We start from the raw sequence: 25201 nt of genomic DNA, 5'->3' as shown, positions 1-25201 counted from the left end.
ATATGCTTTCGGGGTAGTTCATGACTTCGGACAGCTCTCTGGAAGAATAGGGGATTCCTTACCTCGGCAGGCACGGAAATATCCCACCGGGGTTTAGTTAATGAGCTACTGCAGGCCCTCCTAATGCCCGCGCAGATTTCCGTTATTAAATGCGCTGCCCACACAAATGGTAAGACCCCAGTTGACGTTGGTAATGAACAAGCAGATTGTGCAGCGCGGACAGCCGCGCAAATTCAGCAAGTGATGGTGCCTAAACTGTTAAGTCAGACTAAACGATCTACTATAAATATGTCTGCTTCTGACAAGTCAATGCCAACCATCCAAGACGTCATAAGGTTACAGGAGGACGCTCCTGAGAGTGATAAACAAATGTGGAAACGGTTAGGTTGTACATATGATTCTGTTTCCTCTTTATGGACCACGCCAGCACATCAGACTTGTATGTCTGATGTACTGGCTTTATGGGTCATCGAATGTGTACACTTTGCAACTCATTGTGGGGCTCGGGGGATTAGTGATTTGTTGCTGGACACTTGGTGGCACCCTAAAATGCAGGCCCAGAGTATCAGTAATCGGTGTTTGATTTGTCAGCAACATAACACCGGAAAAGGTATCCCTTGTGGGATGGGGCAAACCCCGTTGCCCAGTGGTCCCTTTGAGATGCTCCAAATGGATTACATTGAGTTGGAAAGGTGTCAATGTTATAAATATGTTTTGGTCATTGTGGATGTGTTCAGCAGATGGGTCGAGGCGTATCCGACTATCGATAATAAAGCTGCTACTGTGGTTAAAGTTTTGATACGGGAAATCATTCCCCGGTACGGTATACCAGCTCAGTTAAGTTCTGATAATGGGCCTCATTTTATTGGACAAATTAACAAGGAGTTTTGCTCCCAGTTGGGCATACGCCAGCAGTTACACTGTGCTTACAGACCGCAGGCGGCCGGGTTGGTTGAGAGACACAATCAGATCCTCAAAACTAAATTGGCTAAATTAAGAGCAGACACGGGAGTGACATGGCTTAAGTTGCTCCCCGTTGCCCTCTTCCAGCTGCGGGTTACACCTGCGGGACCGGCCCGGCTCTCTCCTGCCGAGATACTTTATGGCAGGCCCCTTAGAACTCCCTGGAGCCTGCATGTTCCCAGACTGGTTCAGTTTCACCATATGACTGAAGAGATGACTACCTATGTTCTAGCCCTCACGCAGGTGCTCAAGGAGCTCCATGGCCAGGTCCGCGCGGCTCACCAGCCATCGCCCCCAGTACTTAGCTCACTTTCAGTCCAGCCCGGCAGTTATGTCATGGTCAAAAATTGGACTAGGAAGGGGTCGGAGCCGCGATGGGACGGGCCCTTCCAAGTTCTCCTTACCACCCCCACAGCAGTTAAAGTGGAGGGGCGAAGTGCTTGGGTCCACCTTTATCGCTGTAAATTGGGTCCATCTCCACTACTGTAAAAGGTCGGTTACTAACCTGCCTCCCTTCTCCAGTGCCATTTTACAGGTGTGGAATATGATGGGGTGGCTACGCACCGCCTGTGTGATCTACGGCCTCACCTCGCTTGGAGTGTTATTGGCGACGGACATGGAAAAGGGGAATATTATCTACATTTGTAACCCCAACCAATCTACAAGGATATTTCACTTATGCAAAGGTGATGTTCTTCGCTGCCCCCATATACGAGGACATGGTATCGACTCATGGAAGGTCGTCAAAGTTAAGGAGAATGCAGGACTCATGAAGCAATTGCACCGGTCCCGGCGATGGGAAGGGAACATTATATGGACATTGCCTTGTTTTTGGAATACATGTAAATTTGATTTTGGATGTGTTAAGATTGGTGCAATAAAGGTAACATCAGACCATCAGGAGAGCGTAGGAAGAGGTTGTGGGAGAGAGAGGGGGACTAGAGAGAGGGCGGAGCGTGTGAGAAGGGAAGTATAGCTAGAACGTAGGTTACCGGGAGATACACTTAATTTAGTTAAAGGCCAAACTGAGGAAAACCTGGGTAGTATGAATCTCTTCTACCAGATTTACCACCGCTTGTATGGCCACGGACGGGTTGTCTGCTACCCGCACCCCGCAGCGGTGTCTAGGTTATTTTCTGTTTCACCGCTTTGGGGCACTCCCCAAACGGTGGTTCATTGTCAGCGTTCCGAGCCACCGCCCGAGCAAGTCACTCTTCCTTACGATCCGGGTTCAGCACCACCGGCTATTTGCCTTCCCCTTCCTCGGGATAATTCCCACTCACAGTATGATAGGCTGCAACGGTGGAGGGCGTACATACCTAGCCACTTCACTCCCAATAGGAATTCCTGGTCGTACGAGAATTGTTTCAGCAGTGAAGGATACGGCTGTTTGCTGGTAGAGGTGGAAACGAATATAACATGTCTGTTCCCCACCTGTACGGACAGGAGGTGTCATATCACCCAGGCGTCTGGCCAATGCATTTGTTACAACACCACTTGCGTTCCATTGAACGACGGCCTCCAGCTCCTTTGTGGCTGGGCGAATGTCTCTCATATCACTGTTGGGACTAGGGCTTTCCGCATTGCTAGGCGGCCCGAATGGGCGTTTCGAAGCTGGATAAACTGGGCTACTGGGGGATCCTTACGCAACCGATATACGGATTGTGATGCTAGCCTGCACACGGAGCAAGGATACTACTTTTTATTTAATGGCACAGCGACCAATGTTTTGTCACCCCCATTTCCCCGCCAAATTGCTATTGGGACTCTAGTCCCTACCACAGTCCCCTGCCCTACGGCGTGGATGCTGCATAATCAGTTAGCACGCCGGGCAGTCTCAGCTGAATTTTGCGAGAACTGGAAAAAACCTCAGGTTCTCGCACCCAACCGGGGCCACTCAGCCGGATGGGGGATTCTGAGCGTCTTGACACTGGGAGGTGTGGGGGGGTTCCTTGGCTGTCAGCGATAGGAATTATTTTATTTGTGGCCTTACCATCTTGGGAAATGAAACCTTGGGAGCCCTCGGGGCAATAACCAAGGAATTGTCTCAGCTACGGTTGTTTTCAATGCAGAACCGGTATGCACTTGACTATCTTCTGGCCCGTGAGGGTGGGGTATGCGCCATAGTACAGGGCAAGTGTATCATGGGAGTTCAGGACTTGACCGCTAACATCACTAAATTTATGGATCACATACGGGATCACCTGGACGGAATGCAGGATCCTGGCTCTTGGGGTAACTGGGGATTTGGAGGTTGGAAGGACTGGCTGATAAATATGGCCATGTATTTAGTGGTGGCTATCGGCTGCATAAATGTGTGATGGGTAGAATGCGGGGTGCACTGGAACAGATCAACGCCCCTAAAATCTTAGCTGTCAAAATCCATGAGGGTGCAGCAGATGAAGGGGGGCTACGCCAGGAATTGGAAATGCAGTGACGGATCTTTTTAAATGAGGGACCGTAGCTATTGATTGGATAGTTCGGTTATCATGGAATGTTAATAGGAGGGAATGACGAATGTGATATAAAATAGTTACTTCAGAGATATTAGTTAATGTAATGTAGAGATAGGGCAGTCTAATCCTGGTGAGTTCACAGACAAAGGATTTCAGACCGCATGGCAAAGCAAAGGAAGAGGTATGTCCACCAAAGGAGGAGAAAAGGATGCTGGGTAATAGGGGCCAGAGGAAGGGATTGGAAGTGAGCCAATTAGAGTGTATGGATAGGTCAGGAGGGGTACAGGATGACCTATGGGAATCGTGTATGTGAAACTTGATGCCATTTGAATGTATCAGTAGAGACCTCTTTGTTCTACAGACTCACTTGATTCCAGAGGTCTACGAAGCAAGATGTGTTTTGTACCGCTGTGAACTGAGTCAGGCTTGCAAGTCAAATAAAATAACTAATGCTGTACCTGCAAATCCATCTCGACTTTTATTGAGGCCAGACTGACGGGTAAAGAAATTTGGGATTTGTCAATACAAAATACAGAAATTATCTGCTTTGACTTTAAGTACTGTGCTTTCCGTACTCGTATTCTCACTGGTGTCCTGCTTAACTTCAATAAGTATCTCAGCACCATCATCCTTGGATATATCAGGACACAGTGTAATGGAACAGGATATGCGGAAAGACCCGGAATCCATACGTTGTAATTTAGGCGCCTCAGCACGGAAGGATACATCTTTTTCACATAAGTCTGACGCATTGTTGAGGGGGATAATTACTTTCTTTGGTCCTGACAATTTAGATGCTGGAAGTTCCCAGTGAAATAATTTCTTTGCTTCTTGCTTCCCTTTCCTCTTCACCCGTATAACAATGTTTACCACCTCTGGGCTGAACACAGTAACATCCCAAACTAGTTTGCTTTCTTCACCTTTGTTGATTTCAAATGGTGTCTTAATAAGACTGATTTTGGCCGGTTCTACAAAACAAAAGACATCAATGTGATATAAACTTTGCGTTCCAATTTTTTGCGATGCATTCATCTTTAGACACAAATTACGAACTCAACTGACAGCAACATTTATTGAAGAATTAGATTCTGATTATTTGGTTCTCATTTGCTGCTTTCTCACCTTCTCTAAACTGTATGTGAGCTGTGCTCAAATTGACTTTGTTCCCTTTGTGGCTTTCATAAGCCAATGAACAACTATTTTAGCCTCTTTGAGTGAGTACCTTAATGTTACTCCATTTGTGGGAGCTGTGGACCCACAGGTGCAGTGAGCAGAACATTCATTTGTATATCAACCCTACATGATCATAGACATTACTGTGCAGATAACCACAATGTTCTCTACTTCAACGTTTACTGAGTTGAGAACATCAGGTTGGCCAGGCGGTTCTTACTGCCTTACAATGAGAGCTCCTGAGGTCATTGATACTCTGCTAACTTCATGGCAAATGGAGTGCATTCCCCATTGTAACAACTTCGCTTAAACTTGTCATCAAGGCCTATCAGATATCCATTTGGCTCATTTAATAGCATTTTGGCCTCCAATGCAGGCGAGACTTCATTACTTCTACTAAGGGAGTAGTATATATGAAAGTGTCGATTTACTGAAACCGACGTTGAACTAAGGATCCAGCTGACTGCTCAGGTGTTGTAAGAGATCCCGTTACACTATTACAAGGAGGAAAAGGCTGATTTTAGTGAAAATACTTCTCCTTCAACTAACACAACCAAAAAGACCCAGATTAAACAGGCCTATTTTGGGAAAAGAAACAGAATAGGTGCCTACGCACATAGGTTTTCGGAGCAGAAGTAGGCAATTCAGCCCTCCGAGCCTGCACTGCCATTCAATCAGACCATGGCTGATCACTTGCCGGTTAAAATACACCTCTCTGCCTGTTGCCCATATCCCTTTAACCCATTTATAAAATCAGAAATATGTCTATCTCCTTCTTGAAACCACTTAATGATTTAGATTCCACAGCAGTATGGGTCAACAAGATCCATAAATTCACCACCCTCTGCAAGAAGTAGTTCCTCCTCATCTCAGTTTTAAATCTACCACCTGTCAACCTATATCTGTGACCTCTCGTTCTAGAATGAATGCTTTAGGTTGATGATCCTTCATTGGAGCAGATGGGTTGTCCCGACCTGAATCATTGGCTGGGTTTTCTACCCCCACCTACTTCCAGGATCTTCCAGTTCCGTCGAATGACAATGGACGTCTGGATGGCCGGCCGCATGCCCCGCCGTGGTGGGAGCCAAAGGAAAGTCCCGGCCATTAACTCTGTTTCTCACCAGAGATGCTGTCCGACCTGCGGAGTTTTGTAGCATTTTCTTTCTTTCATTTCAGATTTCCAGCCTCTGCATTACTTTGCGTTCGTTTTGCATTCTTTTGACCTGCTATTGATGGGATAATTCTGTACAAAACACAAACACTTTGCCAAGTGTCTCTCCAATTCTATCGCTATCCTAGTGATGCTGCACCAACTGTTCAAGTAATGAAAAGTTTGGAAAACCCCTCTCCTGTTGAAATCCACACTGAGATTATTTGTATGTTTAATATGATAGAATATATGACAGCTCACCGATAAGAGTGGTAATTATAGCCGGGATTCTCCGACCCTGAGCCGGGTCCGAGAATCCGCGGAATCCCGCCCCGCCGCCCCGACATCGGCTGCCCTATTTTCCGCCACCATTTTTCAGGGGGCTCCGTTAACAGCGATGCTCCGGGCCCCGATTGGCCGAGTGGCCATAAGGATTTGGCCAGTCCCGCCGGTGTGATTTACTCACCTCACGCACGGCGGGACCTGGCAGGTAAGTGTGCGGGGGCGGTCTTGGGGGGAGGGACGCGGGGGGATCTGACCCCAGGTGGCCTGGCCCGCGATCGCGGCCCACCAATTTGCAGGCGGGCTGGTTCCATGGGGGGCCTTCGTTCCACTGCGCTGGGCCCCTGTAAGGCTCCGCCATATTGCCCGGGGGCCGGCGCGGAGAAGGGAACCCCCACGCATGTGCGGAAATACGCCGGCCGGTTCGCGAATGCACAAGATCACGCTGGCTGTCCGGGCATGCGCGAACTCGCAGCGGTCTTTCGGTGCCGGCTGGAGCTGCGGGGACCACTCCGGCGGCAACCTTGCCCCCTAGGAATGTGAGAATTCCTTACTTTAGGGGGCCGTTGACGCCGGAGTCATGGGCGCCGGTTTTTCCACCGGCGTGGGGTCACAGCCCCATTTTCAGAGAATCCCGCCCTATTGGTACTTACCTCTTTCAACGTGACAAATTGTCTTCTCAACTGCTCGGCCACTGTCATCATCACTCTCTTTCAGCTTCGATTGTTCGGGAATAATTATGAGACCAAATATATTTGCCAGCACACAAACTCATCTCAATTTGGATCCTGAATGAGATAATTTTTTATCAGCAGATCTTTTTAGATTTCAGTTTAACTTCCTTTCACAAAGGATGATTGACAGCACTTCAACAAAACATTTGTCTCAGCACTTTCACTGCCCTAGTAGAATGAAGCAGAACCAAACATCTGGGGCGGGATTTTCCGTCCTGTCTCACCAGTTTTCTGGTGTGGTCCGCTCCCGCCGGTGGTGGGATTCTCCGCTCCGCCAGCCGTCTAATGGGATTTCCCATTTAGCCCCACACCGTCGGGAAATCCCTGGGCGTGGGTGCTTTGCCGGCACAATGGACACTCCCGACAGTGGAGAATCCAGCCCCTGGATATTCTGCATTTAAAGTGAAAACTGTCTTCATAATTATTAGCAGTTATTTTCCAGCTGTTCTGTTATGTTCAATCTTTGTATAAAATGTGCAGAATGTCACCTGAAATTTTTAAAAGCAACAGAAAGAGCAGCAGAAGCAGAACCGGTGGTTCATTGGTCTCGGGGTATGATTCTCGTTTTGGGTGTTTATAATGGAGGGCTTGCGAAAGGTGCCGTGTTCAAATCCTGGATGAACTCTCGCCTCTTTACTGTTTTCATTAGAACGACGGAGGTTGCGGGATGACCTGTTAGAGGTCTACAAGATTATGAGGGGCATGGCGAGAGTGGATGGGCAGGCACTCTTGCCCAGGGTGGAGGGGCCAATCACCAGTGGCGTAGGTTTGAGGTCCGTGGGACAAAATTTAGAGGAGATGTGCGAGGCAGGTTTTTTACACAGAAGGTGGTGGGTGCCTGAAACACGTTACCAGGGGAAGTTGTGGAAGCATTAACGGCGTTCAAAAGGCATCTTGACAAATACATGGATAGGATGGGTGTAGAGGGATATGGCACAAGAAATGCCGAGGAATTTGGCAAAGGCAGCTGTCATGGCCGTACAGTCTTGGAGGGCCGAAGGCCTGTTTCTGTGCTACATTGTTCTTTGTTCTCATTTCAGAGAAAGCAATTAGATTAGTTTCTTCAAACTTGTATAATGATGATACTGAGAGGGTTAAGGGATACAGCAAGATTCACCACAATGAAGCCAATATTTTTCAGCCTGTCGCCAGAGGCTGATAGCTTGAGGGGCGCCACTTCACATGAAGCATGGTTGACCAGTAGTCTCTCCCAGTCGACCCACATGCCATTGGCATGTTGGAACAATTTTGCAGGTTGCTACTCAACATGTATAACCGCGTTATGAATGCATCTTCCTTCCCCATTATGTCCTTGCATGGGACCCAAATCCGGAGCTGCTGGATCAGAGGGAGAGACACTACACACTACACCACAAGATTTCATTTTATCGTAGTACTGATGGAAAGTAACATTTCAAGTTATCTTTATGTTGGTGCCATGAAATGTCAGCTCAAACCGCCCACCTTGAGGTGCACACATACAAAATACAGAAATTACCTGCTTTGACTTTAAGTACTGTGCTTTCAGTACTCGTATTCTCACTGGTGTCCTGCTTAACTTCAATGAGTATCTCAGCATCATCATCCTTGGATATATCAGGACACAGTGTAATGGAACAGGATATGCGGAAAGACCTGGGGCGTCATTCTCCGACCCCTCTTTTGTTTTTCTGCCTCCGTAGATAGTTCAGGCAGTGTCTTATTGGGCCCCCATCCACCTACACCCCGACTCCCTCCCTCCCCACCACCCTCCTTTCGCCTCTCGCCCCACCACCCCCTTTCCTTTCCCTTCTGTTGGTACAGAGGTGAGGGTATCTGGGGCGTCATTCTCCGACCCCCCAGAGGGTCGGAGAATGGCTGTTGGCCGCCGTGAATCCCGCCCCCGCCGGTTGCCGAAGTCTCCGAAGGGAGAAAAGTTGGCGGGGCGTTAATGTCGTCGCTGCCGCGGAGAATGTCACGGGTCTGCGCAAGGCAGCCGATTTTCGGCCTGCCAATCTTCTCCCTTCCGGATGGACCGAAGTAAATTAAACCTCCTTTTCATCGGCGTGACTCTGTGCTCCAGGTTCACGCCGACCAGCGTGGAGGTGAGTGACGGCCTGGGGGGTTGGCTCTGGGCAGGCGATGGCGTGGCCGCAGTCTGAATGCGTGAGGAGAGGTGTGTCTCGGGTTGTGTGTGTGTGTGTGCGGCGGGGGTGGGGGGTGGTTAGAGTCGGCTGGGCTTCGGGGGAGTGCCGGGAGGGGGTCCGTGCCGGGGAGGGGGATGGGGGGGGGGGGTCCGTGCCGGGTAGGGGGATGGGGGGGGTCCGTGTCGGGGAGGCGGACGGGGGGGCCGTGCCGGGGTGGAGGTTGGGCGGGTGGTCCGTGCCGGGGTGGAGGTTGGGGGGGGGGGTCCGTGCCGGGGAGGGGGGTGGAGGGTCCGTGCCGGGGTGGAGGTTGGGGGGGCGTCCGTGCCGGGGAGGGGGATGGGGGGGTCCGTGCCGGGGTGGAGGTTGGGGGAGGGGTCCGTGCCGGGGTGGAGGTTGGGGGGGGGGTCCGTGCCGGGGAGGGGGATGGGGGGGGTCCGTGCCGGGGTGGAGGTTGGGGGGGGGGTCCGTGCCGTGGTGGAGGTTGGGGGCGGGGGTCCATGCCGGTGAGGGGGATGGGGGGTCCGTGCCGGGGAGGGGGATGGGGGGGGGTCCGTGCCGGGGAGGGGGATGGGGGGGTCCGTGCCGGGGAGGGGGATGGGGGGGTCCGTGCTGGGGAGGGGGATGGGGGTGGGTCTGTGCCGGGGAGGGGGATGGGGGGGTCCATGCCGGGGAGGGGGATTGGGGGGGTCCGTGCCGGGGAGGGGGATGTGGGGTCCGTGCCGGGGTGGAGGTTGGGGGGGTCCGTGCCGGGGTGGAGGTTGGGGGGGGGTCCGTGCCGGGGTGGAGGTTGGGAGGGGGTCCGTGCCGGGGTGGAGGTTGGGGGGGGGTCTGTGCCGGGGAGGGGGATGGGGGGTCCGTGCCGGTGTGGAGATTGGAGGGGGGGTCCGTGCCGGGGAGAGGGATGGGGGGTCCGTGCCGGGGTGGAGGTTGCGGGGGGTGGGGTCCATGCCGGGGTGGAGGTGGGGGGGGTCCGTGCCGGGGTGGTTGGGGGGGGGGTCCGTGTCGGGGAGGGGGATGGGGGGTCCGTGCCGGGGAGGGGGATGGGGGGGGTGTCCGTGCCGGGGAGGGTGATGGGGGGGGTCCGTGCCGGGGAGCGGGATGGGGGGGGTCCGTGCCGGGGAGGGGGATGGGGGTGGGTCCGTGCCGGGGAGGTGGATGGGGGGTGGTTCCGTGCCGGGGAGGGGGATGGGGGGGGGTCCGTGCTGGGGAGGGGGATGGGGGGTCCGTGCCGGGGTGGAGGTTGGGGGGGGTCCGTGCCGGGGAGTGGGATGGGGGGTCCGTGCCGGGGTGGTGGTTGGGGGGGGGCGTCCGTGCCGGGGTGGAGGTTGGGGGGGGTCCATGCCGGGATGGAGGTTGGGGGGGGGTCCGTGCCGGGGAGGGGGATGCGAGGGCAAGTGAGTTGGTCCACCTGGCCAGGTGCCAGCCTCCAACAGTTGGACCCATGCGGTCCATGCCACCTGGCTGGGGGGAGGAGGGGATATGGGCAATGATGACATGTCGTCGTTCCCCTCCCCCCACCAGGCCGTCATGTTTTCCGATCATCCAGCGATGTTGGCCGCCGTGGCGGCAGCCGCTCATGTCTATGTTGCCCTGGTTGAGGAGGAGGAGGAGCGTGCCAGAGAGGCGGCGCAGGCTGCCGCAGAGGTACAGGCGGCAGCCGCCCAGGCTGGAGGGACACCTGACCGACAGGACGAGGAGGGGGAGGAGGACGTCGCGGCCCCACGGCAATGGAGGCACCCGAGGGCGCCCTGTGTGTACCGGCCCCGGCAGTCATACCAGGACCTCACGGACCGGGAATGCAGGAGGAGACTCCGGATGAGGCGGGAAACCGTGGCACACATCTGCCACCTGCTGGCACACCTGTCACCGCGTGGCACTGGTGGGGGACACCCTCTCCCCGTGTCCGTCAAGGTTACGGTGGCCCTGAACTTTTATGCAACGGGGTCATTCCAGGCACCGAGTGGGGACCTGTCCGGCATTTCGCAGACATCGGTGCATCGGTGCATCCGGGCAGTGACAGATGCCCTATATGCCATGGCGCACCGCTACATCTGCTTCCCCGTGGACCGGGCCAGCCAAGATGCCCGGGCCGTGGGCTTCTCTGCCGTGGCCGGGTTCCCCATGGTCCAGGGCGTGATCGATGGGATGCACGTCGCGGTGCGGCCACCTGCAGATAACAGGGCCGTGTTCACCAATAGGAAGGGGACCTATTCGATGAACATACAGGTGGTCTGCGACCACCGCATGATGATCCTGCACGTCTGCTCCCGTTACCCAGGCAGTGTACACGACTCATACGTGTTGTCGCAGTCACCCATCCCCGGCATGTACGAGGGACGCCATCCCCGGCTGAGGGGCTGGTTGCTGGGCGACAGGGGCTACCCATTGCGATCGTGGCTGATGACGCCTATACGGAGGCCATGCAATGAGGCGGAGAACCGCTACAATGATGCCCATGTAGCGACAAGGGGAGTGATAGAGAGGTGCTTTGGCGTGCTGAAGATGCGTTTCAGGTGCCTGGACCTCTCTGGGGGCGGCCTCCAGTATCGGTCAGATAGGGTCGGCCGCATCATTGTGGTGTGCTGCGTCCTGCACAACATAGCCCAGCAGAGGGGCGATGTGCCGCAGGCAGAGGAGGGCGGAGTGGAGGAGCAGCAGGAAGAGGCGCAGTCCTCCCCAGATGAGGGGGATGGGGGTAATGGTCAGGGCAGACGGGGTAGACACAGGCGGGTGGCTGTCCACCGTTACCGGCTGGCCCAGCGGGCACGGGACAGACTGATAGCCGCCCGCTTCACTGACTAGATCGGCGTGGGAATCGGGTAGTATGGCCACAGACTGCACACCATGGCAACAGCCGACCACCCACACCCCCCACCCATCCACCAACCCAGCACCCTCAACCCCTCCCCAACCCCACCCACCCCACCCGCATGCACACCACCCCCCCCCATTGCCGATCCACCTGCGGCACAACGGGCCAGGCTCACACAGTTGCGGGTGGACGCGTGTCTATTGCAGGCCATGGAGGATGATGACAACCCGCCCTGCGGTGAGCTCCTGGCTCTACATCGTTGGACTATGTCTGACCCATGGCCACAGTACCACCATCCACCCGGACCATCCCTGCATGCGGCTGTGACACTGCAGCGCACGGTCCCGTCCTCTGCCCGGGGGATGTTAATGGCGGCCCAGGGGGCAGACTCACCTGGGGCTGAGGTAAGACCACCCCTGACACACACACTTGCGCTCAACGTACATGACACCCCCGCACGCTTTGGACAGAGCACAAAGGCAGCTTCTGTAGGTGTAACATTGACTTTAATAACCAAAGGAGTTCATGCACGAGCCCTAGCCCCTAAAACTCATCTGTGCCCTGCACCCGTGCCAACTTACTCAGTGTCTAATTGTTTGGCCTTACGGGCCCTTTGACTACGTCTACGTGGTTCCCCAGACTGTACAGCAGAACTGGAGGTGGACTCCTGTGATTCCTGCCCTCTGACACTGGATCCCTTTGGCGGCCGTTTCCTGGGGCGTCCTGGCCTAGATGGGCCAGGCTGCGGCCCGGGCGACTGGGATGGCGAGCTGCCAGCCTGTCCTGCCCGTTGCCCACCCGATGCACCTGGGACGGAAGGGGGGGGAGTCCGAGGTGTCGCGGTGTACCGGGACCTGCCCTACAGGGGGAGCCGGGACGGAACACACCACCTCCTCCTTCCTCGGGGTGCCCGATGGCCCCCAGGCCTCTACATGGGTGGGGGATCCGAACGGACTGGCCATCCGACGCCCCCCCGACATCTGGCGCTGCCAGTCCTGGAGGCCCGTGCTGGTATCGACAGGGGTCTGCAGGTTTGCAGCCATGGAACCCAGGGGGTTGGCAAACCCTGTATGTGACAGTGCGATGCCAGCTCGCACATGGCCACTGGCGCCGATGCCCTCAGCGATGGCCTGCAGAGACTGGGCCATGGCCTGCAGAGACTGGGCCATGGCCTGCAGAGACTGGGCTATGGCGTTGAGTGCCTCTGCCATCTGGCGCTGGCACTGGCTCATGGCCTCCTGTGAGAGGGCAGCCATTTCCTGGGCCACAGACGCCGCCTGCACGGAAAGCCCCAGGCCTCGCAAACCATTCCCCATGTCTGACACCGTCGCACCCATTGCCTCCACCGCGGACGCCACCCGTGCGGTGTCAGCTTGGGTGGCACGCATGACCGGCACCACTCCCAGCTCCTGGACGCGGGGTGGACTCCTCCACCTCGACTGCAGCCGCCGCAAGCCGCCCGTCACCCTCTTCGCTCGTCTCCGGGTCGGTGGTTCCATCGGATCTATGTGTGGGTGTGGTAACTCCAGGAACCCGGGATCCATCTGGGCGGCAGATGTTCGCTTGGGCTGGGCTGCCCTCCGACCGCGCCGGCCCCTCTGCTGCTCCTACCTCCACCTGCTGTACCGGGACGGTTGTGCTGTGCGCACCAGTGAGTGTACCAGACGCCTCATCACTAAAGTGCCCAACCGAGGTGAGTGTTTCTGCGATGGTGGAGGGTGTTGGTGACAGCAGTGGCATTGTGTCGTGCTCTTCGTCCCACTCTGAGTCCATGGCACTTTGGGGTGGGGGTTTGTCTCCACCCATCCACTCTGAGTCACTGTCCGGTATTTTGTCTTCCTGGGTAGTGCTGTCCCGGGTACGGGTGTCCTGGGCAGTGCTGTCCCGGGTAGTGGTGTCCCTGGGTAGCGGTGTCCTGGCTCGGATGTGACGAGGGCCTGTGGCTGCCCCCCTCGTCGCTGGGTGGTCGCTCCCGCACGTGACGGGGGTGTCGTCTCCCTGTTGCTCCAGGTCTCTCCGTCTCCCGTGGTGTGCGAGGGGCATCCTGCGGGCGTCGCATGCTGGAGGGTGCGGGTCTCTCCGTCTCCCATGGTGTGCGAGGGGGCATCCTGCGGGCGTCGCATGCTGGAGGGTGCGGATCTCTCCGTCTCCCGTGGTGCGCGAGGGGCATCCTGCGGGCGTCGCATGCTGGAGGGTGCGGGTCTCTCCGTCTCCCGTGGTATGCGAGGGGCATCCTGCGGGCGTCGCATGCTGGAGGGTGCGGGTCACTCCGTCTCCCGTGGTGTGCGAGGGGCATCCTGCGGGCGTCGCATGCTGGAGGGTCCGGGTCTCTCCGTCTCCCGTGGCCTCTGAGGGGCATCCTGCGGGCGTCGCATGCTGGAGGGTCCGGGTCTCTCCGTCTCCCGTGGACTCCGAGGGGAATCCTGCGGGCGTCGCATGCTGGAGGGTTCGTGTCTCTCCGCCTCCCGTGGCCTCCGAGGGGCATCCTGCGGGCGGTCTGCACCTGCGGGGATGGGTGCCTGGACGTTTGGTCCTACGATACACAATGAAGCATGCATGGTTAGACATCAGGCAGTGATCAGATGATATGGGGGAGGGGGATATAGGGGAGGGGGGACATGGGGACGGGCTGTCGGTGGCTCACTTGCTACTACGCCCCCGACCTCTGCATCAGCAACCTCCCGGTCGTCAGGTCCGCCAGCCAGTTCCAGGGCCCTTTCCTCGTGTTTGGTCAGTGGCCTCTCATCAGCGGGGCCTCCTCCAGTCCTCACATGCTCCCTATTGTTGTGTGCGCGCTTATCCTGTGGGGGGGGGGGGGGGGCGGTGGCAGGGGTAAAAGGCAACACTGTTAGGCAAGTATATGAATGCACGCCATCGGTTGCGCGTGCATTGCAGAGGTTAAGGTTAGGGCTGGATTCACTTGGGGATATGGGGGAGGGGGGATATGGGGGAGGGGGGATATGGGGGATATGGGGAGGGGGATATGGGGGATATGGGAGAGGGGGGGATATGGGGGGATATGGGGGAGGGGGGATATCGGGAGGGGGGATATGGGGGAGGGGGAATATGAGGGAGGGGGGATATGGGGGAGGGGGGGATATGGGGGAGGGGGGATATGGGGGAAGGGGGGATATGAGGAGGGGGGTATGGGGGAGGGGGGGATATGGGGGAGGGGGGATATGGGGGAGGGGGGATATGGGGGAGGGGGGATATGGGGGTGGGGGGAATATGGGGGAAGGGGGGATATGTGGGAGGTGGGGTATGGGGGATATGGGGGAGGGGGGATATGGGGAGGGGGGATATGGGGAAGGGGGATATGGGGGGAGGGGGGATATTGGGGAAGGGGGGATATGGGGGATATGGGGGAGGGGGAATATGGGGGAGGGGGATATGGGGGATATGGGGGAGGGGGGATATGGGGGAGGGGGATATGGGGGAGGGTGGGATATGGGGGAGGGGGGATATGGGGGAGGGGGGGATATGGGGGAGGGGGGTATGGGGGATATGGGGGAGGGGGGATATGGGGGAGTGGGGATATGGGGGAGGGGTGATATGGGGGAGGGGGGATATGGGGAAGGGGGATATGGGGGAGGGGGGGTATGGGGTATATGGGGGGAGGGGGGATATGGGGAGGGGGGATATGGGGGAAGGGGGGATATGGGGGAGGGGGCGATATGGGGGAAGGGGCGTATATGGGGGATATGGGGATATGGGGGATATTGGGGAGGGGGGATATGGGGAGGGTGGGATATGGGGGAGAGGGGGATATGGGGGAGGGGGGGATATGGGGGAGGGGGTATGGGGGGATATGGGGAGGGGGGATATGGGGGATATGGGGGTTATGGGGGAGGGGGGAAATGGGGGAGGGGGGATATGGGGGAGGGGGGAGATGGGGAGGCTCACCCTGCCTGCTCTGACGAGGTCGTTCACTTTCTTGTGGCACTGGGTGCCTGTCCGTGGCGTCAGGGCCGCAGCGGTGACGGCCTCTGCCACTTCCCTCCACAGACGCCGGCTGTGGCGTGGGGCAACTCTGCGGCGTGCCCGGGATACAGGGCGTCCCTCCTCTGCTCCACCGTGTCCAGGAGCGCCGCCACATCCCGTGACTCGAACCCCGGGGCTGAGCGGCGGCCAGCCATCCAGTCGGGTGTTGCGGTCGGGTGTTCCGGTCGGGTGGGAGCAGCGCGGCCTTATGAGCCGTCACGCCGTGCGGCGCGTATGACGCTGCACGGCAGTGAACCACTGCGCAAGCGCGGATCCCGTTACGTCGCTGCTAGCCCATTTCGGGCCGGAGACTTTCGACCTATTTTTCCGACGTGACGCAAGTCGGATTTGCACCGTTATTTGCACCGATCGGCGGACTTTCCGCCGATAACGGAGAATTTCGCCCCGCCGGAATCCATACGTTGTAATTCAGGCGCCTCAGAACTGAAGGAATCATCTTTCTCACATAAATCTGACGCATCGTTGAGGGGGATAATTACTTTCTTTGGTCCTGACAATTTAGATGCTGGAAGTTCCCAGTGAAATAATATCTTTGCTTCCTGCTTCCCTTTCCTCTTCACCCGTATAACAATGTTTACCACCTCTGGGCTGAACACAGTAACATCCCAATCTAGATTGCTTTCTTCACCTTTGTTGATTTCAAATGGTGTCCTAATAAGACTGATTTTGGGCGGTTCTACAAAATAAAAGACATCAATGTAATATAAACTTTGTGTTCCAATATCTGCTATGCATTCATCTTTAGACACAAATTCCGAATTCAATTGACAGCAACATTTATTGAAGAATTAGATTCTGATTATTTGGTTCTCATTTGCTGCTTTCTCACCTTCTCTAAACTGTATGTGAGCTGTGCTCAAATTGACTTTGTTCCCTTTGTGGCATTCATAAGCCAATGAACAACTATTTTAGCCTCTTTGAGTGTGTCCCATAATGTTACTCCATTTGTGGGAGCTGTGGACCCACAGGTGCAGTGAGCAGAAAATTCATTTGTATATCAACCCTACATGATCATAGACATTACTGTGCAGATAACCACAATGTTCTCTACTTCAACGTTTACTGAGTTGAGAACATCAGGTTGGCCAGACGGTTCTTACTGCCTTACAATGAGAGCTCCTGAGGTCATTGATACTCTGCTAACTTCATGGCAAATGGGGTGCATTCTCCATTGTGACAACTTCACTTAAACCTGTCATCAAGGCCTATCAGTTATCCATTTGGCTCATTTGAATTCTTCGAGACAGGATCTACTCCCATTTGGAAGCAAATGGACGTATTAGTGAGAGGCAGCATGGTTTTGTGAAGGGGAGGTCGTGTCTCACTAACTTGATAGAGTTTTTTCGAGGAGGTCACTATGATGATTGATGCAGGTAGGGCAATGGATGTTGTCTATATGGACTTCAGTAAGGTCTTTGACAAGGTCCCCCATGGTAGACTAGTACAAAAGGTGAAGTCACACGGGATCAGGGGTGAGCTGGCAAGGTGGATACAGAACTGGCTAGGTCATAGAAAGCAGAGTAGCAATGGAAGGATGTTTTTCTAATTGGTGGGCTGTGACCAGTGGTGTTCCACAGGGATCAGTGCTGGGACCTTTGCTCTTTGTAGTATATATAAGATGATTTGGAGGAAAATGTAACTGGTCTGATTAGTAAGTTTGCAGACGACACAAAGGTTGGTGGAATTGCGGATAGCGATGAGGACTGTCAGAGGATACAGCAGGATTTAGATTGTTTGGAGACTTGGGCAGAGAGATGGCAGATGGAGTTTAATCCGGACAAATGTGAGGTAATGCATTTTGGAAGGTCTAATGCAGGTAGGGAATATACAGTGAATGGTAGAACCCTCAAGAGTATTGAAAGTCAAAGAGATCTAGGAGTACAGGTCCACAGGTCATTGAAAGGGGCAACACAGGTGGAGAAGGTAGTCAAGAAGGCATACGGCATGCTTGCCTTCATTGGCTGGGGCATTGAGTATAAGAATAGGCAAGTCATGTTGCAGCTGTATAGAACCTTTATACTAGTTAGGCCACACTTGGAGTATAGTGTTCAATTCTGGCCGCCACACTACCAGAAGGATGTGGAGGCTTTAGAGAGGGTGCAGAAGAGATTTACCAGAATGTTGCCTGGTATGGAGGGCATTAGCTATGAGGGGCGGTTGAATAAACTCGGTTTGTTCTCACTGGAACGAAGGAGGTTGAGGGGAGACCTGATAGAGGTCTACAAAATTATGAGGGGCATAGACAGAGTGGATAGTCAGAGGCTTTTCTCCAGGGTAGAGGGGTCAATTACTAGGGGGCATAGGTTTAAGGTGAGAGGGGCAAGGTTTAGAGTAGATGTACGAGGCAAGTTTTTTACGCAGAGGGTAGTGGGTGCCTGGAATTCGCTACCGGAGGAGGTGGTGGAAGTAGGGACGATAGTGACATTTAAGGGGCATCTTGACAAATACATGAATAGGATGGGAATAGAGGGATACGGACCCAGGAAGTGTAGAAGATTGTAGTTTAGTCAGGCAGCATGGTCGGCACGGGCTTGGAGGGCCGAAGGGCCTGTTCCTGTGCTGTACATTTCTTTGTTCTTTGTTCTAAGACACTCGGCATCTCTCTCCAGCAGCACCGTCTTACTCTCTCTCAAAGCTGTCCCTGTCCCCAGTTTCATTTCACCCTACGCATCATTCAATGCCTTGACAAGAATCTTTTCCTGTTTCTTGCAGATATTATGGAACACAAGTTTCAACAACTTATCAACACCACTGCCCATCCTACGCCCTCCACCTGTCCCAATCCCTGTTACTCCATTTCTCCCAGCCGCAGCCCTTGCCGCGTGTTTACCCTACCCTCCGACCTTCTCCTCTCTGAGGCTGAGCATGCTGTTCTCAGCAAAGGACTCAGCTTTGTACCCTTACGTTTCCATCTCAATAAATTCGGCCTGACATGATGTTGAACTCTTCTTTTGTCGCCTTAGTCTCCGTGCCCACTTCTTTGGGCAAGAATCCTCCCCCCGCCACTGATCCTTTCATGGCCTCCAACATTCTGCCTCCAAATGGACACCCCTCGCCGGGACAATTTTCTGCCCTCCATCTTTTCATTGAGAACTGTCGACGGGATATTGGCCGTCTTAATTTTTCTGCCCCCCTCACCCATTCCAACCTCTCTCCTTCCGAACTTTCTGCTCTTCACTCCACCAGGTCTAACCCCGACTTTGTCATCAAACCTACCAACAAAGGGGGCGCTGTTGTTGCCTGACGTACTGACCTCTACCTCACAGAGCCTGAGCGCCAGCTCCCAGATACTTCCTCTTACCTCCCCTTGGACCATGACCAGACCACTGAACATCAAGACATTATCTCCAACACCGTTAGCGATCTCATTTCCTCTGGATGCCTTCCCCCTACGGCTTCCAACCTCATAGTCTCCCAACCCCGGACAGCCCGCTTTTACCTACTGACCAAAATCCACAAAAAGGACTGTCCCTGCAGGCCCATGGTGTCAGCATGCTCCTGTCCCACCGAACTTATTTCCTCTTGTCTTGACTCCATCCTCACTCCTCTGGTCCATTCCCTCCCCACCTACATCCGGGATTCCTCTGGTGCCCCTGCGTCCTATTGACAGCTTCCTGTTCGCAGACCCAACCCCCATCCTATTCACCAGGGATGTGCAATCTCCTTACACCTCCACCCCCCTCCTCTGCATGGTTGAAATTGTTCTACCTCTCAACAACTTCTTCTTTAACTCATCCTATTTTCTCCAAATCAAAGGTGTAGCAATGGGTACCCGCATGGGTCCTAGCTACGTTTGCCTTTTCATGGGGTATGTGGAACATTCCTTTTTCCAGGACCACCTGGGTCCCCTCCCACAACTCCTTTACCGATACATTGATGCGTTATTTTGGTGCCGCTCCATGCTCTCGCCCGGACCTGGAAAATTCATCAACTTCGCTTCCAGTTTCCACCCCTCCATCACTTTCACCTGGTCCATCTTAGACACTTCCCTTCCCTTCCTTGATTTTTCTGTCGCCATTTCCGGCAATAGACTATCAACTAATATCCACTACAAGCCCACTGATTGCCACAGCTATCTGGATTACAACTCTTCGCACCTTACACCCTGTCAGGACTCCATCCCTTTCTCTCAGCTCCTTCACTCTGTCGCATTTGTTCCAATGAAGCCACTTTCCAAAATGGTGCTCAACCATGATTTTCCACCTACAGTTGTTGACAAGGCCCTCAACAGTGTGTGGTCCATCTCCCGCGCCACTACACTCACCCCCTCCCCTGCCTCGCAGAACAAGGAAAGAGTCCCCCTCGTTCTCACATCTCACCCCACCAGCCTCTGCATGCAAAGCATAATCCTCCAGCATTTTCGCCAACTCCAGCGTGATGCCACCATCAAACACATCTTCCCTTCACTCCCTCTGCCAGCATTCCGCAGAGACCGCTCCTCGGAGATAATCTAGTCCATCTTATCACCCATGGCACGTTCCCATGCAATCGCAGAAGGTGTAACACCTGCCTCTTTACCTTTTCCATGCTTAACATCCCAGGCCCAAAACACTCATTCCAGGTTAAGCAGCGTTTCACTAGCACCTCTTTCAATCTGGTCCATTGCATTCGCTGCTCCCAATGTGGTCTCCTCCATATCGGAGAGATCAAACACAGACTGGGTGATCGATTTGTTGAGCACATTCGGTCTGTGACCATTCACGACCCTGACCTTTCCGTTGCTTGCCATTTTAACACAAACCCTGCTCCCATGCCCACATGTCTATTCTTCCCCTTTCCCCTTCCCCCACATCTACATCTGTCACAGTTTACCCTCCGATGTTAGTTTCTCTGCTGCTTGGCCTTTCACACCTTTTGTTCTCTCTGGGGACTGCCATTTGCACTCTTTCTCCCGTGGTTTCTGTGACTTTTAGCATCCCGTTTCCCTGAGTTTCTGTGGCTATGACTCATCTTTCATTCTCACTCCACAGTATAAATATTTCCCACTTTCTCTGTCTTATAGCTTTGACAAAGGGTCACCTGGACCCGAAATTTAGCTCTTTTCTCTCCCTACAGATTCTGCCAGACCTGCTGAGATTGTGTGATGTGTAAAGTGCAGACATTACCTGCTGTGACTTTCAGTCCTGTGCTTTTACTGTGGGCTTCCTCCGAATCCTGTTTAACTTCAATGATTAACTCAGCACCATCGTCCTTGGATATATCAGGCCTCAGTGAAATGGAGCAGGGAATGACGGAACATCCATCAGATGTGCGTTGTAAATCTGGAACCTCAGCAGTGAAGGACTCATCTTTCTTGCACAAATCTGGCACATTTCTTTGGGGAACTGATTCACCCTTTGGTCCCCGACACTTGCTGTGCTGGAATTTCCCAGTGAAATAACTGGTTTGCTTCCTGCTCCCCTTTCCTCTTCACCGATGTAACAATGCTCACCACCTCTGGACTGGACACAGCAACATCCCAACTCAGATTGGCTGGCTCACTGTGTCTGATTTCATCCGGTTTCTTGATTTCAGTAATTGAGGGCGGAGCTAGAAAAGAAAAAGTATTAATATGACAGAAACCCATTTGTTCCAATTCTCCCCAAAGCATTCTTATTTAGACACAAATTAGAAATTGAATTGACAACAATATTTATTGAAGAATTAGGTGATGATTAATTGGTTCTCATTTGCTGCTATCTCACGTTCTCTGATGTGCATGTGTGCTGTGCTCAAATTGATGGTGTTCTCTGAGTACCAAAATAGTTTATGATAGGCTGATGCGCCATTGTTAGAGCCTCTTTGAGTGAGTAACTTGATGTTAGTCATGCGGTTATAGCTTCATAAATGAGTCGGATTTGAACCATCAGGATTCATGAGGTATTGCTCAGTGACAGACTTCATTGGGTCAATACACGCAGTGTTCTGTCTCATTGTTTCTTGAGTTGGGGACATCAGGATGGTCAGTAATTATTATTGCTGAATGATAAGAATTTCTGACAAAATTTGGTATTCACTGGTTTATAATGTAATGGTCAGTGGAATATATTCACTATGGTGTCAACTTGTATTAAACCTGGCACCAAGACCTATGTATCTACAAGGCCTTCAGTGATCCAGTTGCTTCAATTGGTAACTGATGCACTATCAATTACGACGAGACGAGAGTAGAGAGTAATTGAGGCTTTATTACGCAGAGATGTGTGGCCTCCTACAGCTGCCGCCGAAATGGCTGCAGCTCGGTGAGCACACACATTTATACTCCGCCTCCTGGGCGGAGCCAGCAGGCAGGGATCTACCCCTGTACCTGTAGTACAGGAACCTTACCGTATTACATCTTGGGCGAAAATTCTCCTACCCGCCCCGCCACATTTCTGCCCCGACCGGCCGGCGGGAGTCTCCGTAACACCGGCCGGTCAATGGGGTTTCCCATTGTGGGGCAGCCCCACGCCGTCGGGAAACCCCCGGGCGCCGGCAAAACGGACACTCCCGCCGGCGGAGAATGACGCCCCTTATACGTGCACTATATACAACACTGTACCAACTGTTCAAGTAATGAAAAGTTTGGAAAACCCCTCTCCTGTTGAAATTCACACTGAGATTATTTGTATGTTTAATATGATAGAATATATGACAGCTCACCGATAAGAATGGTAAATATGGCCAGGATTCTCCGAACCTGAGCCGGGTCAGAGAATCCGTGGAATCCCGCCCCGACGTTGGCTGCCCCATTTTCAGAGAATCCCGCCCGATAGATACTTACCTCTTTCAACATGACAAATCGTCTTCACAACTGCTCGGCCACTGTCATCTTCACTCTCTTTCAACTTGGATTGTTCTGAAATAATAATGAGACCAAATATATTAGCCAGCACAGAAACTCATCTCAATCAATAGCATTTGGATCCTGAATGAGATAATGGGCGAAATTCTCCGTTATCGGCGGAAAGTCCGCCGATCGGAGCAAGAAACGGCGCAAATCCGACTTGCGTCACGTCGGAAAAATGGGTCGATAGTCTCCGGCCCGAAATGGGCTAGCAGCGACGTAACGGGATCCGCTCTAGCGCAGTGGTTCACGCCGTGCAGCGTCATACGCGCCGCACGGCGTGACGGCTCATAAGGCCGCGCTGCACCCCCCCACCCGACCGGAACACCCGACCGCAACACCCGACTGGATGGCTGGCCGCCGCTCAGCCCCGAGGTTCGAGTCACGGGATGTGGAGGCGCTCCTGGACGCGGTGGAGCAGAGGAGGGATGCCCTGTATCCCGGGCACGGCCGCAGAGTTGCCCCACGCCACAGCCGGCGTCTGTGGAGGGCAGTGGCAGAGGCCGTCACCGCTGTGGCACTGACACCACGGACAGGCACCCAGTGCCACAAGAAGGTGAACGACCTCGTCAGAGCAGGCAGGGTGAGCCTCCCCATATCCCCCTACCCCCATATCCCCCCTCCCCCATATCCCCCCTCCCCCATATCCCCCCTCCCCCATATCCCCCCTCCCCCATATCCCCCCTCCCCCGTATCCCCCCGTCCCCATATCCCCCCTCCCCCATATCCCCCCTCCCCCATATCCCCCTCCCCCATATCCCCCCTCCCCCATATCCCCCTCCCCCATATCCCTCCTCCCCATATCCCCCATCCCCATATTCCCCCTCCCCCATATCCCCCCCTCCCCCATATCCCCCCTCCCCCATATCCCCCATATCCCCCAAATCCCCCCTCCCCCACATCCCCCCTCACCCATATCCCCCCTCCCCCATATCCCTCATATCCCCAAGTGAATCCAGCCCTAACCTTAACCTCTGCAAAGCACGCGCAACCGATGGCGTGCATTCATATACCTGCCTAACAATGTTGCCTTTTACCCCTGTCACGCCCCCCCCCCCACAGGATAAGCGCCCACACAATAGGGAGCATGTGAGGACTGGAGGAGGCCCCGCTGATGAGAGGCCACTGACCGAACACGAGGAAAGGGCCCTGGAACTTGTTGGCGGACCTGAGGACCGGGAGGTTGCTGATGCAGAGGTCGGGGGCGTACTAGCAAGTGAGCCACCGACAGCCCGTCCCCATATGCCCCCTCCCCTATATCCCCCTCCCCCATATGACCTGATCACTGCCTGATGTCTAACCATGCAGGCTTCATTGTGTATCGCAGGACCAAACGTCCAGGCACCCATCCCCGCAGATGCAGACCGCCCGCAGGATGCCCCTTGGAGGCCACGGGAGACAGAGAGACCCGGACCCTCCAGCATGCGACGCCCGCAGGATGCCCCTCGGAGGCCACGGGAGACGGAGAGACCTGCACCCTCCAGCATGCGACGCCCGCAGGATGCCCCTCGGAGGCCACGGGAGACGGAGAGACCCGCACCCTCCAGCATGCGACGCCGGCAGGATGCCCCTCGTAGGCCACGGGAGACGGAGAGTCCCGCACCCTCCAGCATGCGACGCCCGCAGGATGCCCCTCGCACACCACGGGAGACGGAGAGACCTGGAGCAACAGGGAGACGACACCCCCGTCACGTGCGGGAGCGACCACCCAGCGACGAGGGGGGCAGCCACATGCCCCCGTCACATCCGAGCCAGGACACCACTACCCAGGACACCACTACCCAGGACACCACTATCCAGGACACCACCATCCAGTACACCACTACCCAGGACACCACTACCCAGGACATCACTACCCGGGACACCACTACCCGGGACACCACTACCCGGGACACCACTACCCAGGACACCACTACCCGGGACAGCACTACCAGGGACAGCACTGCCCGGGACAGCACTGCCCAGGACACCACTACCCGGGACACCACTACCCGACACCACTACCCAGGAAGACGAAATACCGGACAGTGACTCAGAGTGGATGGGTGGAGACGAACCCCCACCTCAAAGTGCCATGACTCAGAGTGGGACGAAGAGCACGACACAACGCCACTGCTGTCACCAACACCCTCCACCATCGCAGAAACACTCACCACGGTTGGGCACTTTAGTGATGAGGCGTCTGGTACACTCACTGGTGCGCACAACACAGCCGTCCCGGTACAGCAGGTGGAGGTAGGAGCGGCAGAGGGGCCGGGCGGTCCGAGGGCAGCCCAGCCCAAGCGAACATCTGCCGCCCAGATGGATCCCGGGTTCCTGCAGTTACCACACCCACACATAGATCCGATGGAACCACCGACCCGGAGACGAGCGAAGAGGGTGACGGGCGGCTTGCGGCGGCTGCAGTCGAGGTGGAGGAGTCCACCCGCGTCCAGGAGCTGGGAGTGGAGCCGGTCATGCGTGCCACCCAGGCCGACACCGCACGGGTGGCGTCCGCGGTGGAGGCAATGGGTGCGACGGTGTCAGACATGGGGAACGGTTTGCGAGGCCTGGGGCTTTTCGTGCAGGCGGCGTCTGTGGCCCAGGAATTGGCTGCCCTCTCACAGGAGGCCATGAGCCAGTGCCAGCGCCAGATGGCAGAGGCGCTCAACGCCATAGCCCAGTCTCAGCAGGCCATGGCCCAGTCTCTGCAGGCCGT

General features: G+C 55.0%; 2 protein-coding genes and 1 pseudogene across 3 annotated transcripts in view; all 3 read right to left on the bottom strand.

Moving 5' to 3' along the window:
- The window catches only part of LOC140430276 (colorectal mutant cancer protein pseudogene), a 183653-nt pseudogene that overhangs the window by 60467 nt on the left and 97985 nt on the right, over positions 1–25201 (bottom strand).
- The window catches only part of LOC140384404 (uncharacterized), a 109775-nt gene that overhangs the window by 7104 nt on the left and 77470 nt on the right, over positions 1–25201 (bottom strand). The window contains exons 11-12 of one of the 2 annotated variants that reach the window (XM_072466079.1): positions 22441–22515; positions 20804–21227 (exon numbers count right to left, since the gene is read on the bottom strand). In XM_072466079.1, coding sequence (XP_072322180.1) covers positions 21028–21227; positions 22441–22515 — 275 coding nt within the window. In that variant the 3' untranslated portion in view covers positions 20804–21027. The remainder of the gene's footprint in view (positions 1–20803; positions 21228–22440; positions 22516–25201) is intronic. The other variant, XM_072466080.1, reaches the window with a different exon arrangement.
- Positions 3875–20884, bottom strand: LOC140384774 (uncharacterized). Its single transcript, XM_072466771.1, has 4 exons — positions 20875–20884; positions 16099–16374; positions 6678–6794; positions 3875–4387 (listed from the first exon to the last, which is right to left on the bottom strand). Exons 1-4 carry the CDS (start codon positions 20882–20884, stop codon positions 3939–3941), a joined length of 852 nt encoding a protein of 283 aa, XP_072322872.1. The 3' UTR covers positions 3875–3938.

Source organism: Scyliorhinus torazame, chromosome 10, assembly GCF_047496885.1.
Source record: "Scyliorhinus torazame isolate Kashiwa2021f chromosome 10, sScyTor2.1, whole genome shotgun sequence".
In the NCBI taxonomy this organism is placed as follows: Eukaryota; Metazoa; Chordata; class Chondrichthyes; order Carcharhiniformes; family Scyliorhinidae; genus Scyliorhinus; species Scyliorhinus torazame.
This window is presented reverse-complemented; position numbering and strand designations above follow the sequence as displayed.

Bases quoted from the DNA above. Each gene is read 5' to 3' on its own strand.
- LOC140384774 (XM_072466771.1), bottom strand. The intron at 6,795-16,098 runs GTATGGATTCCG...AATTGAGATGAG, and splicing joins TGAGGCGCCTGAATTACAAC to TTTGTGTGCTGGCAAATATA. The intron at 4,388-6,677 runs GTAAGTACCAAT...TTTGTTTTGTAG, and splicing joins AATTTGTCACGTTGAAAGAG to AACCGGCCAAAATCAGTCTT.